The 23713-nt window shown below is 39.3% G+C and overlaps 1 protein-coding gene across 12 annotated transcripts in view; it reads left to right on the top strand.

Annotated features, from left to right (window-relative positions):
- The window catches only part of ADAD1 (adenosine deaminase domain containing 1), a 128929-nt gene that overhangs the window by 49436 nt on the left and 55780 nt on the right, over window positions 1-23713 (top strand). For 5 of the 12 annotated variants that reach the window (XM_089302554.1, XM_070047641.2, XM_017347555.4 and 2 more), the window contains one exon: window positions 10872-12180. The exons of the other annotated variants lie outside the window; for them this stretch is intronic. In XM_089302554.1, the coding sequence (XP_089158680.1) occupies window positions 10872-10985 (114 nt within the window). In that variant the 3' untranslated portion in view covers window positions 10986-12180. Of the gene's footprint in view, window positions 1-10871; window positions 12181-23713 lie in introns of those variants that run through there. 12 annotated transcript variants of the gene reach the window in all.

Below are 23713 nucleotides of genomic sequence, written 5' to 3'. Positions count from 1 at the left end.
CTGGGAAAGCAGCAGAAGATGGTCCCAGGGCTTGAGCTCCTGAACCTGTGTGGCAGACCAAGGTGGAGTTCCAGGCTCCTGGATCTGACCTGGCCCAGCCCCCACCGTTGCAGCCATTTGAGAGGGTGAACCAAGGAATGGAGGATATCTAACTCTTTCAAATAAATAAAATGAATCATTTAAAAATATTAAAAACTAGCAATGACAAAGATATATACATATGACCAATAAGTATATAAAAAAAGATGTTCAGCATCATTTGTTACTAGAGAAATGTAAATCAAAACCACAGTGATGGGGCTGGTGTTATGGCAAGTGTATAAAGCCGCTGCATACAAAGTTGGCATCCCATTTGGCTGCCAGTTTGTGTCCTGGATGCTCCACTTCCATTCCAGCTCCCTTTTAATGGCCTGGGAAAAGCAGTGGAAAATGAGGCAAATTGGCCCCTGCCACCCAAGTGGGAGACCCAGGTGAACCTCTTGGCTTTGGCCTGGCCCAACCCTGGCTGTTGTGGCTCTTTGGGGAGTGAACCATCAGATGGAAGATACTTTTATCCCTCTTCTATCTAACAATAACTTTAAATAAATCTTTAAAAGCTAAAATCCACAGTGACAACTGCTTCACATACATTAGGATATACCTATAATAAAAAAGATTAACAAGTGTTGATAAGAATGTGACAGGTGTAATCTTCATATATTACTGGTGGGAATGTGAGTGTTGCAGCTGCTTTGGCAAAACAGTTTGACAGTTCCTCAACAAGTTATGCTTTGAGTACTTTGTATCCAAGCAGTCCAAGCTAGCAGTTCCACTCTTCGGTATATGCTTTAGAGAGTTGAAGGCAAGCATCCACACGACTTTTACATGATTATTCATAGTTAGCAGTGTTTATAATATCCAAAATATGGAGCACAACTCAAATGTTTGTCAATTGATGAATAGGTAAAATGTGACATTCTTATGGTGGATTATTATGTGGTAATTGTAAAAAATTTAAGTACTGCTAAACTCTGCAACACGTATGAGCCTTGACAACAACATGCTAATAAGTGAAAGAAATTGATCATAGAAGACCAAATATGTAATCCCACTTATATGAAATGTGGTATAGTGATGCAGTAGAATTTAGTGTAAGTGAAAGAAGCCAGATGAATGAATATACTAAAACTCAGAAATACACATTAAAAGAATGAATCTTGTGATGCGTGATTTCTGTTTCAACCAAACTGTTAGAAAAGAGATAGTGAAGACCTGAATATGCTAGAATGATAGGTTCAAAGTGCTGAAAGAAGTACAGCATTATAGCATAATGGGTTAAATGCCATTTTCAACACTGGCATCCCATATCAGAGTTCCAATTGGAGTCCCCATTGCTCTGCTTCCAATTCTGCTTCCTTCTAATATACATGGGAAGGCAGCAGAAGGTGGCCTCAGTACTTGGGACCCTGCCACCCTTGTGGGAGACCCAGATGAAGTTCTTGGCTCCTGGCTTTGGCTTAGTCCATACCTAGTTATTTATTGTAGTCGTTTGGGAAGTGAGCCAGCAGATGGAAGGTAGGTCAGTCTCTGTCTCCCTCCCTCCTTCCCCCAGCCTTTCCTTTAGTGGTTCTTTCTCTGTCACTCTGCCTTTCAAATAAGTAAATAAGTCTTGAAACAGAAAATGCTGAAAGAAAAATCCTAGCAACCAAGAAATCTGCATCCAGAAAAATAACCCTTCATAAATAAAAGCAAAATAAAACATCCTCAGGTAAATAAAAATTAAGAAAATGTGTTGTAAGCAGCACTTTCCTAAAGGAATTACAAAGGAAGTCCTTGGGTTTTAACAGATTACTATATAAAAACCTGCAGAAAGGAATAAGGAATACTGAAAATGATAATTATGTGGATAAGTAAGAGACTATGTGTGTATGGGTGTGTATTGTTATTTCTTTTAAAATCATGGTTTAAATACTATATTGTTGAGTTTATGACATACAAACATAGATACAATATTTGGCAACATAATGGGATAGGGAAAGAAATAGATTTATGTTGAAATAAATTTTCTATATTTTTCTATAACTTAGTATTAATATGAAGTCAAATATATAAATAAATACATTATAATTCCCAATGTAACCATGAAGAAAATAAATGAAAAACTATGAGTAACATATTTTGATTCAAATAAATGTTAGAAGTATATGCAGTAACTGTTCAAGACATTAATGGGAAATATGTGTTATTAAAAAATTATCAGGGATGGTGCTGAGATGCAGTGGGTTAAGCCACCATCTGCAGTGCCAGCATACCTGATGGGTATCAGTTCGAGTCCTGGCTACTCCACTTCCAATCCCACTTCCTGCTAATGTACCTGGGAAAGCAACAGAATGGCCCAAGTCCTTGGGCCCCTGTACCCACATGGGAGACCAGGAGGAAGCTTTTGGCTCCTGGCTCCTGGCTCTGGCCTGGCCCAGCCCCAGCCACTGCAGCCATTTTGGGGAGTGAACCAGCAGGTGGAAGATCTCTCTCTCTCTCCCTCTCTCTCTTTCTCTTTCTCTCTCTCTCTCTCTAACTCTGCCTTTCAAATAAGTAAATCTTTAAGAAATAAAGCTATCTTTTAATTCCATTTTTCCACAAGCTTTTTTACACACCCTTGTCTACATACACTTTTCAAGTGCATGTGGAACATTATCCAGTAGAAACCAAGTAGGCCATAAAGCAAGTCTTATTAAGTTTTAAAAGAATAAAAATCATACTAAGTATGTTAGAACTACCATGGAATTAAATTGGAAACCAACAACAGGATGAAATCTGGGAAATACAAGAGTACTTCAGAAAGTTTATAGAAAATTGAATTTTGAAAGTTTGGTGGAAAAATTCTATGCATAGTATTTTTGCACAATACATACACCACATAGGAATAAATGTAACAAATTATAATATGTGTACATTGGAAATAGTAAAACATGGCTTAGATAAATTGAAGAAGCTCTAAATAAATGGTTAATTGTACCATGTTCATGGACTGGAAAACTCAGTGTTAAGGATGTCACCACTTTCAATGGCTTCAGTGAGAATCAAAATCTAAGTATGCTTTTTAGTTTTTGTTTTTCCTATTTTTTTTTAAATTAGCTATTTATATGAAAGTCAGTGTTAGAAAGAAATAGCTTCCAATTGTTGGTTCACTCTGCAGATGGCCGCAATGGCCAGAGCTGGGCCAGGCTGAAGCCAGAAGCTTCATCTGGATCTCCTTCTTGGATGGCTAGGGCCCAAGTACTTGAGCTGTCTTCTGCTGCTTTCCCCAGGCTGTTAGCAGGGAGCTTGATTGAAAGTGGAGTAACTGGGACATGAACCAGTCAGTGTCCATATGGGATGTCAGTATCATAGGCAGTGGCTTTAACCATTGTACCACAATGACACTCCCCACCCCCAACAGATTTTTGTATAGAAATTGACAAGCTGATTGAAAACTTGATATGGAAAGACAAGACAATTTTAAGAAAATCCAGAGTTAAACAACTTAGCATACCTAGTTTCAAAACTTACTATAGATATACCTTAGGGTGCAGATTTGGTTCCACAGTGCCATAATAAAGTGAATACTGCAATAAAATCAGTCACAGGAGCTTTTTGGTTACCCAGTGCACATAAAAGTGTATACCATAATGTTTTAGCTGTGAAATAGCACTGTCTAAAAAAACCAGTTATATATCTTAATTTTAAAAAACACTATTGCTAAAAAGTGCTAATGATCATTTGAGCTTTCAACAAGTCATAATAATTTTTGCTGGTCAAGGATCTTGCCTAATGTTGATGGCTGTTGACTGGTCAGGGTGGTATGTGCTGAAGCCTGGGAGTGTCTGTGCCAATTTCTTAAAACAGAAAAAAAGTTTGTCACATGGATTGACATTTTTTTTCATGAAAGATTTTCCTGTAGTATACAATGTTGTTTGCTGCATTTTACCCACAATAGAACTTCTTAAAAATTGAAGTCAGTCCTCTCAAACTCTGTTGCTGCTTCATCAACTAAGTTCATGTAATAATGTAAATCCTTTGTTGTCATTTCAACAGTGTTCATAGCATCTTTACTAAGAGTGCATTCCCATCTCAAGAAACCACTTTTTCTTTTCTCCTCATCTGTGAACATTTTGGGATTGCAGCAATTCAGTGTCATCCTCAGGTTCTACTTCTAGCTCACTTACTGTTCCTACCACATCAACTTCCTGGAGTGAAGTCTTGAATGACCTAAGTCATTCATGAAGTTCAGAATCACATTCTTCTAAGCTGTTAATGTTCAATTTTTTTTTTTATCTTTGCCCATGAATTATGAATTTTCTTCATAACTTCTAGGTTGATTAATGCTTTCAGAAGGTATTCATTTTACTTTGCCCAGATATATCAAAGGAATCACTATTTATGACAGCTGTAGCCTTACAGAATGTATTTCTTAAAGTTAAAAGTCACAGTTATTCCTTGATTTATATACTGCAGGATGGATGTATAAGAAATATAAAAGACACATTAATCTCATTATAAATGTTCGTCAGAGCTATTGAGGGACTCATTGTCAGTGAGCAGTAACATTTTCAGAGGGATTTTTTTTTTTTTTTTTTTTTTTTTTTTGGACAGGCAGAGTTAGAGACAGAGAGAAAGGTCTTCCTTTTTTCTGTCGGTTCACCCCCAAAGTGGCCGCTACGGCCGGCGAGTTGCGGCTGGTGACTGTACCGATCTGAAGCCAGGAGCCAGGTGCCTCCTCCTGGTCTCCCATGTGGGTGCAGGGCCCAAGGACCTGGGCCATCCTCCACTGCCTTCCGGGGCCACAGCAGAGAGCTGCACTGGAAGAGGGGCAACCGGGACAGAATCCGGCGCCCCGATCAGAACTAGAACCCGGGGTGCCGGTGCTGCATGCGGAGGATTAGCCTAGTGAGCCGTGGCACCAGCCAGAAATTTTTTTCTAAGCAGTAGGTCACAACAGTGGGCTTACAGTACTCAGCAAACCATATTGCATACAGCTGTACTGTTGTTCAGACTCTGTTTCATTTGTAGAGGACAGGCTTAGTAGATACAGTATAATACTTAAGTGTCCTTGGATTTTGAGAATCATAAATGAACATTGACTTCAACTTAAACTCACTAGCTGCACTAATCTCTAACAAGAGAGTCAGCTTCTCTGTTGAAACTTTGAAGCCAGGCATTGACTTTTACTCTCTAACTATGGAAGTCCTAGATGGTATCTTCTTCTAATAGAAAGTTCTTTTGTCTACGTTCAGTATCTTTTGTTTAATGTAGCCATGTTTATCAATTGCCTTATCTGCATCTTCTAGATAACGTACTGCAGCTTCTGCATCAGCTCTTGATGCTTCACCTTGCGCTTTCATGTTACGGAGATGGTTTCTTTTCTTAAACCTCATGAACCAACCTCTGCTAGCTTCAGTCTTTCTTCTGCAGCTTCCTCACTTCTGGCAGACTTCATAGAATTGAAGAGAGGGACTTCTGCCATTTCAGCAATATGCTATTTTGCTTCCTTTTTACTTGTGTGTTCACTGGAATAGCACTTTTAATTTTGTTGAAGAACTTTTCCTTTGCGTTTACAACTTGAATAACTGGATGGTGCAAGAGGCCTAACTTTCAGCCTATCTTGGATTTTGACCTTCCTCACTAAACTCAGTCATGTCTAGCTTTTGCTTTCAAATGAGAGAGAATGCAAGTCCTCCTTTAACTTGAGCATTTAGAAGCCATTGTAGCATAATTACTTGGCTAAATTTCAGTATTGTGCCTCAGAGACTAGGAAAGCCAGAGGAAGGAGTATGGGTACACAGCTGGCTGGTAGAGCAGTAAGAATACATATAAAATTTATTAAGTTTTGTGTATTGTTTAGGTGAGGTTTGTGGTGCCCCAAGACAATTGTGGTAACATTAATAATAATTATTATATAGTATATTAATAATAGCAGATATGATGAAAAATTTGAAATACTCTAAGGGTTGCCAAAATGACACAGAATTGAAGTGAGCACATGCTGTTGAAAAATGATACAAATGCAAATGCTAAACACATGGTTGCCAGAAACCTTCAATTTGTGTTTAAAAAAAAGTGTTCAGCATAATAAAGCAAAGCACCATAAAAATGAACTATGCCTATGTAAATCATCTTTAATTAAGATAAGTGTATTGATACAATGATAGACCCGTAGATCAATGGAACAGAAATAAACAACCTGCCTTGGGTGAGTTGATTTTGTACAAGGTATCAGGTAATTCAAAGGGAAAAAGAATACTCTTTTCTTTTTTTTTTTCTCTCTTATTTTTTGACAGGCAGAGTGGACAGTGAGAGAGAGAGACAGAGAGAAAGGTCTTCCTTTGCCGTTGGTTCACCCTCCAATGGCCGCCGTGGCCGGCGCACCGCGCTGATCCGATGGCAGGAGCCAGGAGCCAGGTGCTTTTCCTGATCTCCCATGGGGTGCAGGGCCCAAGCACCAGGGCCATCCTCCACTGCACTCCCTGGCCACAGCAGAGAGCTGGCCTGGAAGAGGGGCAGCCGGGACAGAATCCGGCGCCCCAACCGGGACTAGAACCCAGTGTGCCGGCGCTGCAAGGCGGAGGATTAGCCTAGTGAGCCACGGCGCTGGCCAAAAGAATACTCTTTTCAACAAATGGTGCTAAAATTCTGGGGTTTCCATGATTAAAATAAATTAGATCACTTTGTTAATCATAACAAAAATTAAAATTGTTCTTAGATCTGTCAATGTTAACACTATAAATTTGGAAATTAAATATGAGAAAATATGTCCTTATTAGGGAAAGAGTTCTTAGATATTACTCCAAAAGCATAAAATAGGAAACAAAAATAAATTGATCATTTGCCTCCAACATTAAAAGCTTGTCAGAAGTCTTTGTTGAGAACGTGAAGATACTAAACAGGCATTGTGGCATAGCAAGTTAAGCCACTCCTTGAGATGTCTACATCTCATATAAGAGGGCCTGTCTTGTCCAACTTCCTGCTAATATGTATCCTGAGAGGCAGCAGATGATGACTGCTGGGTTCCTGTTATGCCCATCGGAAACCCAGATGAAGTTCTGGCTCTTAGCTTCAGCCTGTACTCTAGCCCTGGCTGTTGTGGACATTTGGGGAGTGAATTGGAATGTGGGAGATACACACACACACTCTCTCTGCCTTTTAATTAAATTAAACATTTTTGAAAGTTAAGATGCAAACCACAGACTTAAATCATGCATCTGGGCCGGCACCGCGGCTCACTTGGCTAATCCTCTGCCTGCGGCGCCGGCACCCAGAGTTCTAGTCCCGATTGGGGCGCCAGATTCTGTCCTGGTTGCTCCTCTTCCAGTCCAGCTCTCTGCTGTGGCCTGGGAAGGCAGTGGAGGATGGCCCATGTGCTTGGGCCCTGCACCCGCATGGGAGACCAGCAGGAAGCACCTGGCTCCTGGCTTCAGATCAGCGCAGCGTGCCAGCCTTAGCGGCCATTTGTGGGGTGAACCAACAGAAGGAAGACCCTTCTCTCTGTTTCTCTCTCACTGTCTAGCTCTGCCTGTCCAAAAAAAAAAAAAAATGCATCTGATAAAATATACAAAATCTATAAAAGTAATAGAACAGGCAATCTGTTTTTGATAAGGACTATATACAAGTGAGTCATAAACAAATAAGTTATGTTCAGCCTCATATAGGAAATAAATAAAATCACAGTGATATATCACTACACACTGACTAAAATCCAAAGATAGCCTATCAGGTATTATTGAGGTTATTGAGAAATGTGCCCTTAGGCATTTGTTGATTGGAGTATCAAATGGTATAACCATTTTGGGAAACAGTTTGGCATTTTCTTACAAAGGAAAGCTTATACTTACCTGTGATCTTGTAGTACCATGAGTATCCAGGAGAATTAAAAATTTTTGTTTATATACAGATTCATAAATTGGTATTTATAGCACCCTTATCTGTTAAAGCAAAAAAACAGAGACAGTTCACATGTTCATCTGCTAGTGAATGTATGAATAAAATGTAATATATCCATATGATGGAAGGCCTTTATTTCACCTTTATTCATAAGTGAGAGCTTTGCAGGGTACAGTATTTTTTTCTCTTAAGACTTGGAATATATCTTGCCGTTCTCTTCTAGCCTGTAGGGTTTCTGATGAGAAGTCAGCTGTAATTCTAATTGGAGATCCTCTGAAAGGAATCTGGCATTTCTCTTGTGTACATTTTAGAATTTTTTCTTTGTTTTACTGTGGAAAGTTTGAGTACATTGTGTTGTGGTGGAGTTCTTTTCTGATCATGTCTGTTAGGAATTCTTTGTGCTTCCTGTACTTGGATGCCCCTTTCTTTTTATTTTACTAAAAAGGCTTTTTAATCCATTCTCTCTTTCCACACCTTCAGGAACTCGTAAGACCTCTATTGCATTGTTTGATAGTATCCCATAAATCTCCAGCACTGTTTTTTAGTTTTCTAATTTTGCTCTTTTTTTTTTTTTTTTTGGTCTGTAAAATTTCCAGAGACTTGTCTTTAACTCAGATCTTCTTTCTTCTTCCTCAGTGAATCTGTTTTTAATGCTTTGCACTCCATTTTCTATCTATTGAATTTTCATATCCAATATTTCATTTCAGTTTCTCTTTAAAATCTCAATTTTGTGTGAAAAATGTTCAATCATGTCATGTATGGATTTCTTTAATTTGTGGATTTGCTTCTGATTAATTCTAAGTAATCCTACAATCAATTTTTTTTTCAATTCCATTTCTTTTTTTTTTTTTTTTTTTTTTTGACAGAGTGGACAGTGAGAGACAGAGAGAAAGGTCTTCCTTTTCTGTTGGTTCACCCCCCAATGGCCGCTGCGGCTGGCGCACTGCACTGATCCGAAGGCAGGAGCCAGGTGCTTCTCCTGGTCTCCCATGGGGTGCAGGGCCCAAGCACTTGGGCCATCCTCCACTCCACTCCCGGGCCACAGCAGAGAGCTGGCCTGGAAGAGGGGCGACCGGGACAGAATCCGGCACCCCGACCGGGACTGGAACCCGGTGTGCCGGCGCCGCTAGGTGGAGGATTAGCCTATTGAGCCGCGGCGCCGACCTCAATTCCATTTCTGATTTTTCTTCAATCTCTTCATCTTCACTTTCTAGAATTGAAGTGTTGTTGTGTTCCTTTGGCATGTCATGTTGTCTTCCTTATTCTTGTTTCTTGAATTTCTGTATTTTTTAGTCATTTGTGGAGATTTTTTTCCCCCCCGTGATGGCTTGTATCTTTGTACTTTGCCTCTGTGGCTAGGTGGAGTGTCTGCTGTTTCAGTGAATGCTGGGTGTGCTGGGTGTGTCCAGAGAGCTCTGTTCAGTGCTCCAGGGTGAGGGGAATGCCCAAGGTGGCACCCAAGTTGGGATGGTAAATCTCTATCTTTTTTTTTTTTCTTTTCAGGGGGGAGAGATTGTTCCACTCTTTTGGCTTAGTCTCACACTTGCCTCCTCTCCTCCAAAGAGACCAGTGTCCAATTGCTAGCCCCAGTGGGGTGCTGTATTCATCATACTGACACAAGAACCACACAAAGGATCCATGCAGTCCTCAGTGTGGGCTCGGATCCCTCAGCAATTACCCTCACCATGCAATCAGGGAGCCCTGAGCATGTGGAGCCGCCTACAGTGACTGCCCAGAGACCCAGCCAAACCCACACCCTCCCACACAGCCACAGTATTTTCACAGTCCTTCCCAGTACACAGGCTCCTGCCAGTGTCTCAGCCAGACTCAGGCCTCTCCTCTCAGCTGGTTGCTGGGCATGTGGACACAAGCTGGAACAGCTGTTACGTATGTCCAGAATAGCACCTGCCCTCTCAACTAGTTGCGGATGCTGGTTCCAGGTAGTCTGGGAGAGAGAATCGTGCCTTCTCCCTTTTTTTTCCATGTAGGTTGGCAGGTACACTGTCCCTCACTGGGCTGCAATCCAGACTTATGCCAGACTCTTCCCACAGCTGTATCACCAGAGGCTTGGGCTGCTGCAGTATGGTCTCACCTCACTGTCCAAAGCCGGTGCTGAGGCTCTTGACTGCTGGGGTCCTGAACTGTGCACATCCACACCCTCCACATAGATCCAGTGTCCCTCTAATTTGCGAGGAGTTTTCTCTGCGGTTTTCTCCCTAACTCTTCCCTGAGATTGCACTCTCTCCACTTTTTAACTAACTTCCCCTAGACTAGAGCAGTAAGCTCCCTCTCTGTTCCACCATGGAATATTAGCAATAAGAAGCACCAAACTACTGATACATGAAACAACATTGGCAGAGTGGAAAATATGCTAACCAAAAGAAACTTGGTGCAACAGAGTAGATTTCTGTTAGCCAATATACATGAAATTTCTAGAAAAAGCAAAAATCTGTAGACATACAAAGGGGATTCGTGGTTTCCAGGGGCTAGAGCCAAGGTCAAGAATACAGATTGACTGTGGGTGGGCACAGTGGAACCTTTAGAGTGATAGCTGATTTAAAATTGAACTTTGTTGATATTTGCTGTTTTTACAGTGGGTGAATTTTATAGTGTATGAATTATACTTTAACAAAGGTACCTTTTAGAAAGTTCATATGTTCATTTTGTAAAAAATTTATAACTTATCTATAGTGTTGGCATTTCAAGTACTTTTTTCCCTTCTTAATAATTTCAGTTTTTCAAATTTTTGTAATGAGTATGATTACTCTTTTAATTAAAATGCTTAAAAAGAATCAAAATTGCCTTTTAGGCTTATTGGGAAGAATATATTTTATCTTCAAAAAATATTGAAAAATTAGGAATTCAAAAATGATTTCCAGTGATTTTTTTAAATGTCAAGATAAACAGATTAGGACTACTTTTTATAAGTCAAATTCTGCTTGTTTTATACAATTCAATTTTTTTCTCCCCTCTAGCGTATGTCTGCATCCTATCAAGAAGCTAAAACTTTGTTGAAATCCTACTTACAGCAACATGGCTATGGCTCTTGGATTGTGAAATCTCCCTGTATAGAGCAATTTAGTATGTGAATTAAGCATTCCCTTGTCATAATAAAAATCTTTTATTTTTTGGTGTGTGTTGACTAGTAAAAATGTTAAAATATTGAAGGTTTTCAGCTTTCAGAATCAGAGTCTTATAATAGCAACTGTTGAAAATTTGTGAATTAGTGAGGATTTGTAAACAGTCATGCCAATTTACATTGAAACATTAGGATTTTTTTTACTTTGAATTTTTTTGAAAAATAATTGCCTGATTCAATATGTAGACATGTTCCTATTACAAATATTATAAAATCCTTACCCTTTTTGTAGTTTAAAATGGAATTCATTCTCTTTTAAGTTTTTGATTCAGTGCTATCCATATAGCTGTGATAGTGAATATCATGGTACCTCAAGTTTATTTTTTCTTTGAATTCGAAGTCATAAATAAAATTAATCCTTTTTAAAATAATTAAACAAGCATTAGAGTGCCTAGCATTTTTCAGTCACTGTTCTAGGTGATAGTATTTTAAAAAGTAAGACACCATCTCTTAGGTCACAGGAGTTTATGAATGCAAACTGCACATATAAATGCAGAAAAATGTTAAGCATGTTAGGAAATAGTTTGATAAATTATTCTGATTAATAGAGGATTACCTTATATGCTTTAAAATTGTTCATTTTCAAGTGTGCTATATAAGCTATCTATACCAAATGTGATCTAATCCATTATAATTTATATTAAGGGTTTCCAATTTATATATAAGTAGAAGACTGTTGCAGTGATTAGATGAAAAGTGAAAGTTTAGCTACTCTTGAGTTGATATATGTATCTACATATATATATATATCTTTAGTGAAATTGTGAGTTTTTGTTGTACTTTATCTTCACTCTATTTCTTTTCAATCATAGATACATTAAACATTATTGATTCCCAGAGTTGTCCCTCTTAGCTTTCATCTAATAAACTTTTGAGTTTCATGCCCACTCCATGTGAACTATTGTAATCTCTGATGAGATTGATGTTGGTTGTTTTGTTTTGTTTAAAAAGTAAGAAGGAATTTTGTTGATGAACAGTGAAGCCATTCTGTAAAGACAACTTAAATGTCTTTCAGAAGTCTAGACTCTACATTTAGTAATATTAGGTTGAACCACATGAAGTTGCCATTTTTTTTTTTGTAGACTGAAAATGGGCAGTTCGTATGGATCAACATGAATATTAATAAATTCCATTTCAATCAGTTATGATATTTATTGCTTATTTCTTCTACTTGTATTTCCTCATTACATTTATTTTACTGTTTCCTAACACAGCAGATTTCCAGCCTTTATTTCTGTTATTTTACTTCTTCATAGTAAATTTGCCTTTAAAAACATGAGGTCCTTGACCTTCTCTTGACTGTTCAGATTCAAATAATGTTATAAAAAAAAACAACTTGGTATTTTGCTTTTAGCTGACTCATATAAAATATGAAAAAGGACTAAATTATTAATAACTACCCCCAAAAGTTCTGTCTAGTTAGTAGAAGATCCTGGGTTAGGCACTCAGTGAGAAGCAGTAAAAAACAATTTTGGGGGGACTAGCCATGGTGTGCTATGGGTTAAGCTGCCACTCATAATGCAGGTGTTCACATCAGATTGCTGGTTTGAGTCCCAGCTGCTCTGCTCAGATGCATTTCCCTCCTACTGCACTTAGTAAAGCAGTGAAAGATGGGCCATGTACTTGGGCCCCTGCCACCCATGTGGGAGATTTGGATGGAGTTTAATGCTCCTCATTTGGCCTGGCACAGCCCTGACCATATTGGCCTTTTGAAGAGAGATAGCATGAGAGGCTTTATAAGGGCTTGGCATTGTGGTGCCACAGGTATAGTCACTTCCTGCTATGCTAGCATCTCATATGAGCTCTGGTTGAAGTCCCAGCCGCTCTACTTCTAATCCAGCTCCCTGCTAGTGTGCTTGGGAAAAGAGTAGATGCCACAAGTGATTGGGCCCCCACACCCACATAGAAGACCCAGTAGAGTTCATCCAGGGGGTGAACCAGAGGATGGAAGATATCTCCCTGTATCTCTGTCTCTATAACACTGCCTTTCAAATAAGTAAATAAATCTTAAAAATAAAAAGATTTTATAAGACAAATGGATGGCATCTCCCAGAAGATAGTCATTTATTACAAGGGTCAGGAGATGAATGCGAAGCCCAGTATTGGCATTTATGAGTGTGACTGTTGTAAATTATTTAATTGCTTTTAGCTCAGTTCTTTTCATGGACAAAGTTGATTCTAGTGAGTTTCATTGTTTGTTGAGGGATGGAGGTTTGGTGGGAATAGCTCCAGGCTACCTTTCTTAGAAAGCAGCTGTACTTTTTAACCTTTTTAAATATGTTTTGTACTGACAAGATGGTTGGCTTCAAGGCGAGCAAACCTAAATTCAGCTTCTAAACTTTCAATTCTAAAATTCTTTTAAAAAAAAATCACTAAAACTAGTTAGATATAAGTTTTATTTTTTTTTTAGATCTAAGGTTTTGTTATCTGAGGCAAGCATTGAAGGATGAGTAAATTTGGTAGACTGCAATGAGAGAGAAATTGCATTCCAGTTGGAAATAATAAATTAAAAATTAGAAATGAAATGTTGCAATGTTTGGGGATACTATGTAGAGCACTGGAAAAACTAGAAGTTAAATCTAGTAGATACTCTCAAATTGGTAAGCAGAAGGGAGCCCTCCAAGGATTTTATGTAGGGAAGTGATAGGTTAAGTTACCATCCTGCAACATTTTCTTTTTTAATTTGTTATTTAAATTATTGATGTATATAATGGAGAGAATAATGACTCCCCATGTACTTATCTTCCAGCTTCAATAACTGTTATAAACATGAGTAAAACTCTCCAACTGGATTCTGTCAAAACAAATACAGGATGTGCTGTTGTATCTGAAAATAACTTTAATGTAAAATATAAGGACACTTTAATACACATACATGAGAGTATAAGTGAAAGTCAACACATCTTTAAAAATTAATATTCTATTATCTCAGAACTGTTGATTGTTGGAATCAGGATCAAAATTACATCAGTGTTTTGGAATTGTCTATTAAATATCTGTTAATCTGTATGTTTTCTTTTTTCTTTTAGTTGTATATACAAAGAAACCTATGCCCTTTGTAGAGTCTCTCACAATGTTGATTCTGTTGCCTGTATCTCCATCACATCATGAAACCAGTAGTTGAAACTAGAGGCTTTCAAATTCAGGTTAAGTTTTCTAGTAAGAATATCTCATTTTTTATAGTATCATTACAAGTTTGTAGATACAAACATTCACATTTAAGTTCATTACAATTAATATTCAAATTGATACTCAAATTCTTTTTTAAAAAGATTTATCTTTTTATTTATTAGGGAAACACAGAGAGAGAGAGCACGGGAGCGAGCACTGAGCACTCTTTGATCTGCTAATTCACTCCCCAAATGGCTGCAATTGCTAGGGCTAAGCCAGGCTGAAGCATGTGCTTGGAACTCGATCTGGGTCTCCTACATGGGTGCAGGGACCCAAGGCCTTTGGTGGTCTGCTTGCTGCTTTCCCAGATAAACTAGCATGGAGGTGGATAAGAAGTGGAGCAGTTGAGACTCAAACTCATGCCCATATGGGATGCCAGCATTGTAGTAAGCAACTTAACTACTGCACTACATCACTGGCCCCAATGCTTAAATTATTCTGCCTTTGGTCAGTAGGAATCTTACATAAATATATTTAGTTTTCTTATTTTAAAGCATATTTTTGTTGCTGATATGTAGATATATATTTTTAGGGTGACCTAATAGCCTTGCTAAATCAATCTAATCTGTAGAGCTTTTTAGATTTTCTTCAGTCATATGTGAATAATAACAATTATTTCCTCTGTCTGAATCTCCAACCTCTAGTTTCTTTTTCTTGCATTGTTTCTTGTACTGGCTACATCTCAGTGCAATGTGAATAGAAGTGGTAAGTGCTGTCCTTCCCTTAGGTGGAAACCTTGTCATGTTGATGCCTATGTCTTTTAAACATGAGCCAAATAGTCTTAAGTAGCTTTCCTTCTTTCTGTTATAACAGAATGTTCCTATCTCTTTGTGCTCATTTGTTGCCCCAAACTTGGAATCGGCCGTTTCTCTAAAGAATCCTAGTTCCTTTTAATGGAAAGCAGGTTTAGAGTGCATAGGGTATCTATGGATACTGGATTGGTCATTTTTTTCTCAAGGTTTTTTCAGAGAACAGAGCTTGGAAGGTTACATATTTAATATAAATTAATATAGTTTGTTTATAGTGATACATTTTAAATTCAGACCTACAAGATTTTTAGTTAATATCTTCAGTCTTTTGAATCTCCTACCTCTTATACCAAAATTCCAATGACTATTGATACAAACACAATTTATTATTAATTTGTTCCATGACACACACAACAGTCTCAGAATATCAATATGATTACTGAAAGCAATTTTAAATTGTTTTTGTCTTTAAGAAATATCCCACCGTGTTTATAAAAATTAATGTTTTAAGGTAACTTGAAATAGCTTGTTATTTTTTTAAAATATTTATTTGGAAGGCAGAAAGAGACTAACTGGAATCCTTGTTTGTTGGTTCATTGTTGGTTCATTCTTCAGGTGCCTGCAATAGTCAGGGCTAGGTCAAGCTGAAACCAGGCTGGGAACTCAACCCTGGTCTCCCACATGCTGGCAGGGACCTAAATATCAGAGCCATGACCTGCTGCCTCCTGTTAGCAATAAGCTAGTATTGGAAGCACAGCTGCACATTCTGACATGGGATATAGGCGTCCTGATTGGCACCTTAACCACAACAAGCACTTGCCCCTTGAAGTCACTCCTGTCTGTGGTAGTTATGCCTCCAACACCTGAAACAGTTAACATTCATATTTGATTGGTTTTTGGTGATTAAAAATTGACCTGTTCAAATTATTGCATAAAATACAACAGATCTATAATATGTGTTATATACAGAGAGGACCAACTTTTACCTCAATTCCTTCCATCCTGAGATTGTTTATAAATGGATATAAACACACATAAATAGATATGTATATTCAAAGATACTTCTAAATATTTAGGGAAAATGAAATTAAAATGGTTTATGTTGGTACAAAAGTTATTAAATTCATTTTTAATATTTTCTATGAATGTTTTATAGACCCTTTATATGTATATAAAATTATAAATGTTGCATTTATTTTATATATATAGACAGCATTCATATGGACAGATATTTGAGTTATTTTCCATTTTTTGCTATTTAGATAAGTGTTCTAGTAGTAGTTTTTTAAGGTTTGTTAGAGAAGAGACTGAAAAATTAGGCTATGGCAACATCCTGAGTAACAGGTAAGGGTAACTCAGACCAGGGTTGTGACAATTTATAAAGAAGGTAAGTCTAAATAATAGAAGTTAGAACCTGAAAATAGAATATATGAAACCAAGGAGATGTCAAATCAAAGATGACCATGCTTTTGAGCTGGGTGACTGGGGGTACCATTAGTAGAAAGAGGGAAGTCAAAGATGGAATTTGATCTGGCTGAAAAGATTTGAAATTTTTGGGGCCAGCGCTGTGGCTCACTTGGTTAATCCTCTGCCTGCGGCGCCAGCATCCGATATGGCGCCGGGTTCTAGTCTCGGTTGCTCCTCTTCCAGTCCAGCTCTCCGCTGTGGCCCGGGAGGGCAGTGGAGGATGGCCCAAGTGCTTGGGTCCCTGGCTTCGGATCAGTGCAGCGCCGGCTGTGGCAGCCATTTGGGGAGTGAACCAACGGAAGGAAGATCTCTCTCTTTCTGTCTCTCTCTCACTGTCTATAACTCTGTCAAATTTTTAAAAATATTTTAAAAATTTTATCACAAGGTATTTAAACTTGGAGGCAGCTATTGTGAATGGGACTGATCTTATAGGTTGATTTTCAGCAGAAAATTGTTGGTGTATAAGAATTTTATTGATTATTATGTGTTGATTTTGCATCATGCAACTTTGTTGAAATCTCTTATGCATTTCAGTAGTTTCTTAGTGGAGGGTCTTTTGGTTCCACTGTATCAAGGATCATGTCATCTGCAAACTGGGATTATTTGATTTTCTCCTTTCTAATTTGTATCTCCTTGACTACTTCTGCTTGCCTAATGGCACTGGCTCAAACTTCTGCAACTATAGTGAATGATAATTCTGGGAGTGGCCATCCTTGTCTGGTTTCAGATCTTAGTGGAAATGCTTCCAGCTTTTCTCTATTCAGTATATAGGTTTTTCATATATTACCTTGATTATGTTGAGGTATGTTCCTTCAATACCAAATTTTTTTAAAGATTATTATAATGAGAAGGATGTATTTTATCAAATGCTTTCTCTGCATCTGTTGAGATAATCTTGTGAATTTCATCCTTCATTTCACTGATCAAAAAATCATTTTTTGATTTGCATATGTTGAACCATCCCTGCATCCCTGGGATAAATTCCACTTGGTCCAATAGATGATCATTTTAATGTGTTGTTGGATTTGACTTGCTATCATTTGTTTGAAAATTTTTACAGCTGTGTTCATAAGGGATATTGATATGTAGCTCTCTTTTTTGTTGTATCTTTCCCTGATTTTGGAACTAAGGTAATGCTGACCTCATGGAACGAATTTGGAAGGATTCATTCCCTTTGAATTATTGCTGCATAAGTTTAGAAGAATTTAGATTAACTCTTTTTAAAAGTTTGGTAGAATTCAATAGTGAAGCCATTTGGTCTTTGGCTTTTCTTTATTGAAAGACTCTTTATTACTGATTCAGTCTCCGCCTTGGTTATCTGGTCTGTTCAGGTTTTCTGTCTTTCTGCCTCAATTTTGATAAATATTATATGTGTCCAGAAATTTGTCCATTGCTTTTAGATTTTCCAATCTATTGGCATATAGGTGTTTGTGGGGAGCAACTCGGACTAGACTAAGTTACTGGAATTAAGACTTATTCTATGCATCTGCTCTCCCACAATATGGCGCTGGGAGAGGAGAAAACAGCTTCTACGCAGCTGCCTCCAGTTCAGCCAATAAACTGTAGGACTTGCTCCTGATTGGAGAGCAGCATACTCGGCGTGTGGGCAGCCGAGTTAGGATTGGCGGAGGAGGACTATAAAGGAGGAGAGAGACGGCATGCACCAGGAACATCTAAGGGGAACATCTAGCTGAAGGAACACCCGTGCAGCCCCCGAGAAAGCCGGCCAGCGCTGTGCCGCTCCCCTGCGGAAGTGGGGAATGTGGCCAGGGGGAACTGCCCTTCCACGGAGGTGGAAGGGATAGTAGCCAACCCGGGAAGAACCAGCAGCAAACCCGGGGAGGGCCGAGCAGACGAAAAGAACAGCGCAGGGTCCTGTGTCGTTCCTCCACGAAGACGGGGAGCGACAGGTGTTTGTAATTATTCTTTGTGTTTCTGTGGTATCAGTTGTAACATTCCCTTTTTCATTTTTTATTTTATTGATTGGGCTCTTCTACCCCTTTTTGATTGGGTGGGGCAATGGATTATCACTTTATTTTTTCAAAAAAACAGGTCTTCATATCACTGATCTTTTGTATAGTTTTTTTTTTTTTTTTTGATAGGCAGAGTGGACAGTGAGAGAGAGAGAGACAGAGAGAAAGGTCTTCCTTTACCGTTGGTTCACCCTCCAATGGCCACTGTGGCCAGCATGCTGCGGCTGGCACGCCGCGCTGATCCGAAGCTGGGAGCCAGGTACTTCTCCTGATCTCCCATGCGGGTGCAGGACCAAGGACTTGGGCCATCCTCCACTCCACTCCCGGGCCACAGCAGAGAGCTGGACAGGAAGAGGAGAGACCGGGACAGAATCCGGCACCCCGACCAGGACTAGAACCCGGTGTGCTGGTGCCGCAAGGCAGAGGATTAGCCTATTGAGCCGCGGCGTCGGCTGTATAGTTTTTAAATTCTATTTTGTATCTTCCCTAATTTTTATTATTCTCTTCTTCCTGTATTTTGGGGTTTGATTTGTTCTTGTTTTTCTAGATCCTTGAGATGCATTGTTAGATCATTTATTTGATACCTTTCCAACTTTTTGACGTAGGCACTTACTACTATAAACTTACCTCTTAACAATGCTTTTGTCATATCCCATACATTTTGATGTGTTTCATTTTCATCCAAGAAAATTTTTTATTTCCCTTCTAATTTCTTCTGTGACCCGCTGTTCATTCAGGAGCATGTTGTTTAGTCTCATGTGTTTGTATATTTTCTAGAGTTTCTTCTGTTAATTTCTAACTTCATTCCATTAAAAGTCAAAAAAGACACATGATATAATTTCAGTTTTTTTTTAATGTGATGAGACTTGTTTTATGGCCTAACATATGGTCTTTCCTAGAGAATGTTCCATGTTCTGATAAAAAGAATGTATATTCTGCAGCTCTGGGATGAAATGTTCTGTAGATCTCTATTAGATCCATTAGGTCTATAATGATTAGTTTTTCCTTATTGATTTTTTATATGTTGGTTGATCTGTCAATTGGTGAGTGAGGTGTTGAAGTTTGCTGTTATTTTATTGGGGCTTATGTCTCCCTTTAGATCCATTAACATTTGTTTTATAAAACTGGGTACTCTGACATTGGGTGCATATGCATTTAATATAGTCACATCTTGTTGAATTAATCCCTTATTTGTTTCTCTTAATGGTTGTTGTCTTAGCATCATTTTGTCTGTTCTGAGAATAGCTATCCTGCTCCTTTTCATTTGCATGGAGTGTGTTTTTCCATCCTTTCATTTTCTGTGTGTGTATCTTTATTGGGAAGTATGATTCTATAGGCAGCCTATAGTTGAGTCTTATTTATTTATCCATTAAACTATGTGCATCTTTTAATTGTAGAATTTAGTTCATTTACAGTCAAGGTTATTATTGATAGCTGATGACTTGATCCTTCCATTTTCCAATGAATATTCCTATTGTTTGTTTTGAATCTCCTTTGTTCTGTTATAGGACGTTCTCTGCCTTCATATTCATTTATGAATGAGAATTTTGCTGGGCTGGCATTTTTTCTTTTCATTTAGCACTTGGACTGTATCTCTCCATTATCTCTTGGCCTATAGGGATTTTGTTGAGAAATCTGTTAATCTGGAGATCCTTTAAAGGTGATCTTGATGGCCGGCGCCAAGGCTCACTAGGCTAATCCTCCGCCTTGCAGCGCCGGCACACCGGGTTTATAGTCCCGGTTGGGGCGCCGGATTTTGTCCCAGTTGCCCCTCTTCCAGGCCAGCTCTCTGCTGCGGCCAGGGAGTGCAGTGGAGGATGGCCCAAAGTACTTGGGCCCTGCACCCCATGGGAGACCAGGATAAGTACCTGGCTCCTGCCATCGGATCAGTGCGGTGCACCGGCCGCAGCGTGCTGGCCGCGGCAGCCACTGGAGGGTGAACCAACGGCAAAGGAAGACCTTTCTCTCTCTCTCTCTCTCTCTCTCTCACTGTCCACTCTGTCAAAAAAAAAAAAAAAAGTGATCTTGCATTCCTCTTTTGCATAATTTAGGATATTCTCTTTATGTTTTACTTTTGAAAGTCTGATATAATGTGTCATGGTGATGATCTTTTCTAATCATGTTTATTTGAGGTTCTGTGTGCTTCTTGTTATTTGGATGTTCATATCGAAATCCAAATTGGAGAAAGATCTATTTCACTGAATACATTTTCTAAGCCATCTTTTTTTTTTTTCATACTTGAAGAACTCTTTAACACATCTGTATTTGGTCATTTGATGGTATCCCATAGATCCCAAATACTTTTCAGTCTTTCCAATTTTTCTTTTTTTTTTTTGTCTGAGATATTTCAAAGGACTGTCTTCTAGATCAGATATTATTTCTTCTGCCTCACTACATCCATTGTTAAGGCTTTCCCCTGTAATTTTATTTGGCCTATTGAATATTTCTAATATTTCTAATTTTCAGCAATATATCTCTGCAGAATGTCCTTATTCATGTAGCTTTTTCTCTTTGTTGTTCAGTAACCTTACTGTCGTTCCCCGTCTTCGTGGAGGAACGACACAGGACCCTGTGCTGTTCTTTGGTCTGCTCGGCCCTCCCCTGGTTTGCTGCTGGTTCTTCCCGGGTTGGTTACTGTCCCTTCCACCTCCGTGGAAGGGCGGTTCCCCCTGCCACTTTCCCCACTTCCGCAGGGGAGTGGCACACCGCTGGCCGGCTCTCTCAGGGGCTGCACAGGTGTTCCTTCAGATAGATGTTCCTGGTGCATGTTGTCTCCTCCTCCTTTATAGTCCTCTTCCACCAATCCCAACTCTGCTACCCACACGCCGAGTACGCTGCTCTCCTCCAATCAGAATCAGCTCCTGCTGCTTATTGGTTGAACTGGAGGCAGCTGTGTAGAAGCTGTTTCTCCCTTCTCAGCGCCACATTGTGGGATAGCAGATGCATAGAATAAGTCTTAATTCCAGTAACTTAGTCTAGTCCCAGTTGCTCCCAGTTGCTCCCCACACCTTACAATCATTGTTTCTGAATTCCTTTACAGGCATTTCATAATTCTCCCGTTCTTTACCATCCAATATTAATGTATTTTTGTGTTCCTTTTGGGTAGTCATATTGCCTTCCTTGTTCATGTTTCCTATTTTACTGCATTGTTTTTTCTGCATTTGGGTTTTGTTTGTTAACTCCTTTGGGGGATGTTTTCTTGTTTTTGTTTGAAAGCTTTATTCCTAGAAATGCATCTCTCTGGGTCAGTGGAATGCCTGAAATTTGCACTGGAGTTCCAGGGGTGTGTGCTGGGTGGGCCCAGGGAGCTCTGGTCATGGTTTGTGGGTGGCATCAGAGTCTAGAGTGACATCCAAGTTGGGTTGGTATATCGCCTCTGGCTACAGTCAGTAGGGGAGAGTGGATGCTGGAGCTAGCTCAGATGTTGACAGTACTAGCCCTTCTCTGTGCCAGGGTGAACCAGGTGATTCACAGCCTGTGATGTGCTCATGAACCACCCAGGCACATATGCCATATACAGAACACTGATCCACTTTGTGGTGTGTCCTCTGAGCACTCCACAAGATCTGTCCCCAGCAAGTAGGGACCGCCATGTTTCTGCAGTCAGACAGTGCACAGGAGCCTACCCACAACTTGTGTACTCAGTGCTGTGGCCTATGCCCAGAATTCTCACAGTCACAAGATATAGGGGTCCACTCTACTCGGTAAGCTGCCCCAGTTTGAGCTACTTACTGAATCAGGGCATTGACAGCTGTAGCCCCAGCTCAGCAACTTGAGTCTGAAGCTTTGGTATGGAGAGGGCAGAGAAGCAATGTGGTATCCTTTCATGGAGTTAAACAATTGCTTCCCCACCACCACACACACACATACACACACTAGTTCCCCAGAGAGAACTTAAGTGAGGACCTTGGGATTCTGTCAGAGCTGCCAGTGGTGTAGGCTGCAGCAACCTCCTCTCACCTTGACTGGGAAGAAGGCACTTCCTAGCCAGGTGTTGGCTGTGAATATGCAGGAATTGCTGGTAGCACGTGATCAGCGGCTGTGCATTCTCTCTCCTCACTGCTCTATGGAGTCTGGTCTGTTCTCCATTGAAAAGGTCTGACAAGCCCCTTGGGAACATGATCCTTCCTTTGTTTTTTCTGGTATCTTTCTGCAGCTGAAGTCAGTGTGACTTCTCCCTATTCATCTGGCTTGGATCTTCACAGGTGGTGCTTTGACCACACATGGAAAAACACCACCATACAGAATAAGTTAGTGGTGGCTCAGTTAAGACAGTTAAGATTGGCCATGATTAAGAAGTGAATGAGAAATGATAGCTTGGAGTCAATAGATGAGTTCTGTTCTTTGTAGTAGCTTAGTGATAAGAATAATGTTGTTGTGGTTAAGGTCTCTCCTATTAGTTTATAAGATTCAGGAGATTGCATAAGTATGTGTGAATTTATGGTGGAGCCATCTAATGGGATCTTTATGACTTGTTTTGGGGGATGGGGATGTTAGCTAGATCAGAGAATTGGCCCAATTGAATTGGCCCAGCTGTAATTGGATTAGCTGTGATTAGCTAGGGAGCTGTAACTACATTCCTGAAACAGCTGAAACCACATGGGGGAAATAAGCTAAAAGTAAAGAGAAGAATTCAGTGGAAATAAAATCAGTGAGGGACAAATTGTGTTTATGTTGTTTTCACAGTCTGAGTTCTTGAAGATTTAACCCAAGCCTGTATTTCGTCATGCTCCCCTCTCCTTTCCCTGTCTAGCTCAGTTGTTATCAAGAATTTTGTAATAGTTAAAGTAGGTCTAAGTCGTACCTTATGAATGAAGAATACTCACGTTTAGTTCCTTCAGCTCTTGGGGTTCTGGGTGGGGCCTGGGACAGCAGGACTATTGGACAGTCAACTTGGCTTCAGGCAGCCTGTTTTCCCTTACTGTGCAATACTGTCATCATCTAAATCTGTATCATGACATTAAAAAGTTTGGAAAGAATGCTCTAAACTTTCCAATGAATAATATTGTATTGTTGACTATATATTAAGGCTGTACCTGTCCAGGGTTGAATAGGTATTTAATTGTACCTTGTCATAGAAACTTAAAATTTTTGAGTGGGGAAGTACTCTAGATATACACATGTTTAATTTTACACTAAGTGAAGTAACATGATTATGCCTTATTTTAAGGCAGCCTTAAATGACACTTACGAAAAATAACTTGAATATGTACATGAACCATGTACAAATACTTTTAAAATATTCATGGAGACTGGATATGAATGTTGTCAAGCTTCATAACAATAGTTGATGAAGGAACACCATGAATTTCACATGC

This window comes from Oryctolagus cuniculus, chromosome 8, assembly GCF_051225735.1.
Source record: "Oryctolagus cuniculus isolate XC-2025 breed Fujian yellow rabbit chromosome 8, ASM5122573v1, whole genome shotgun sequence".
NCBI lineage: Eukaryota > Metazoa > Chordata > Mammalia > Lagomorpha > Leporidae > Oryctolagus > Oryctolagus cuniculus.
Note: the sequence above shows the minus strand (reverse complement) of the source record. Positions and strands in the feature narration are given on the sequence as shown.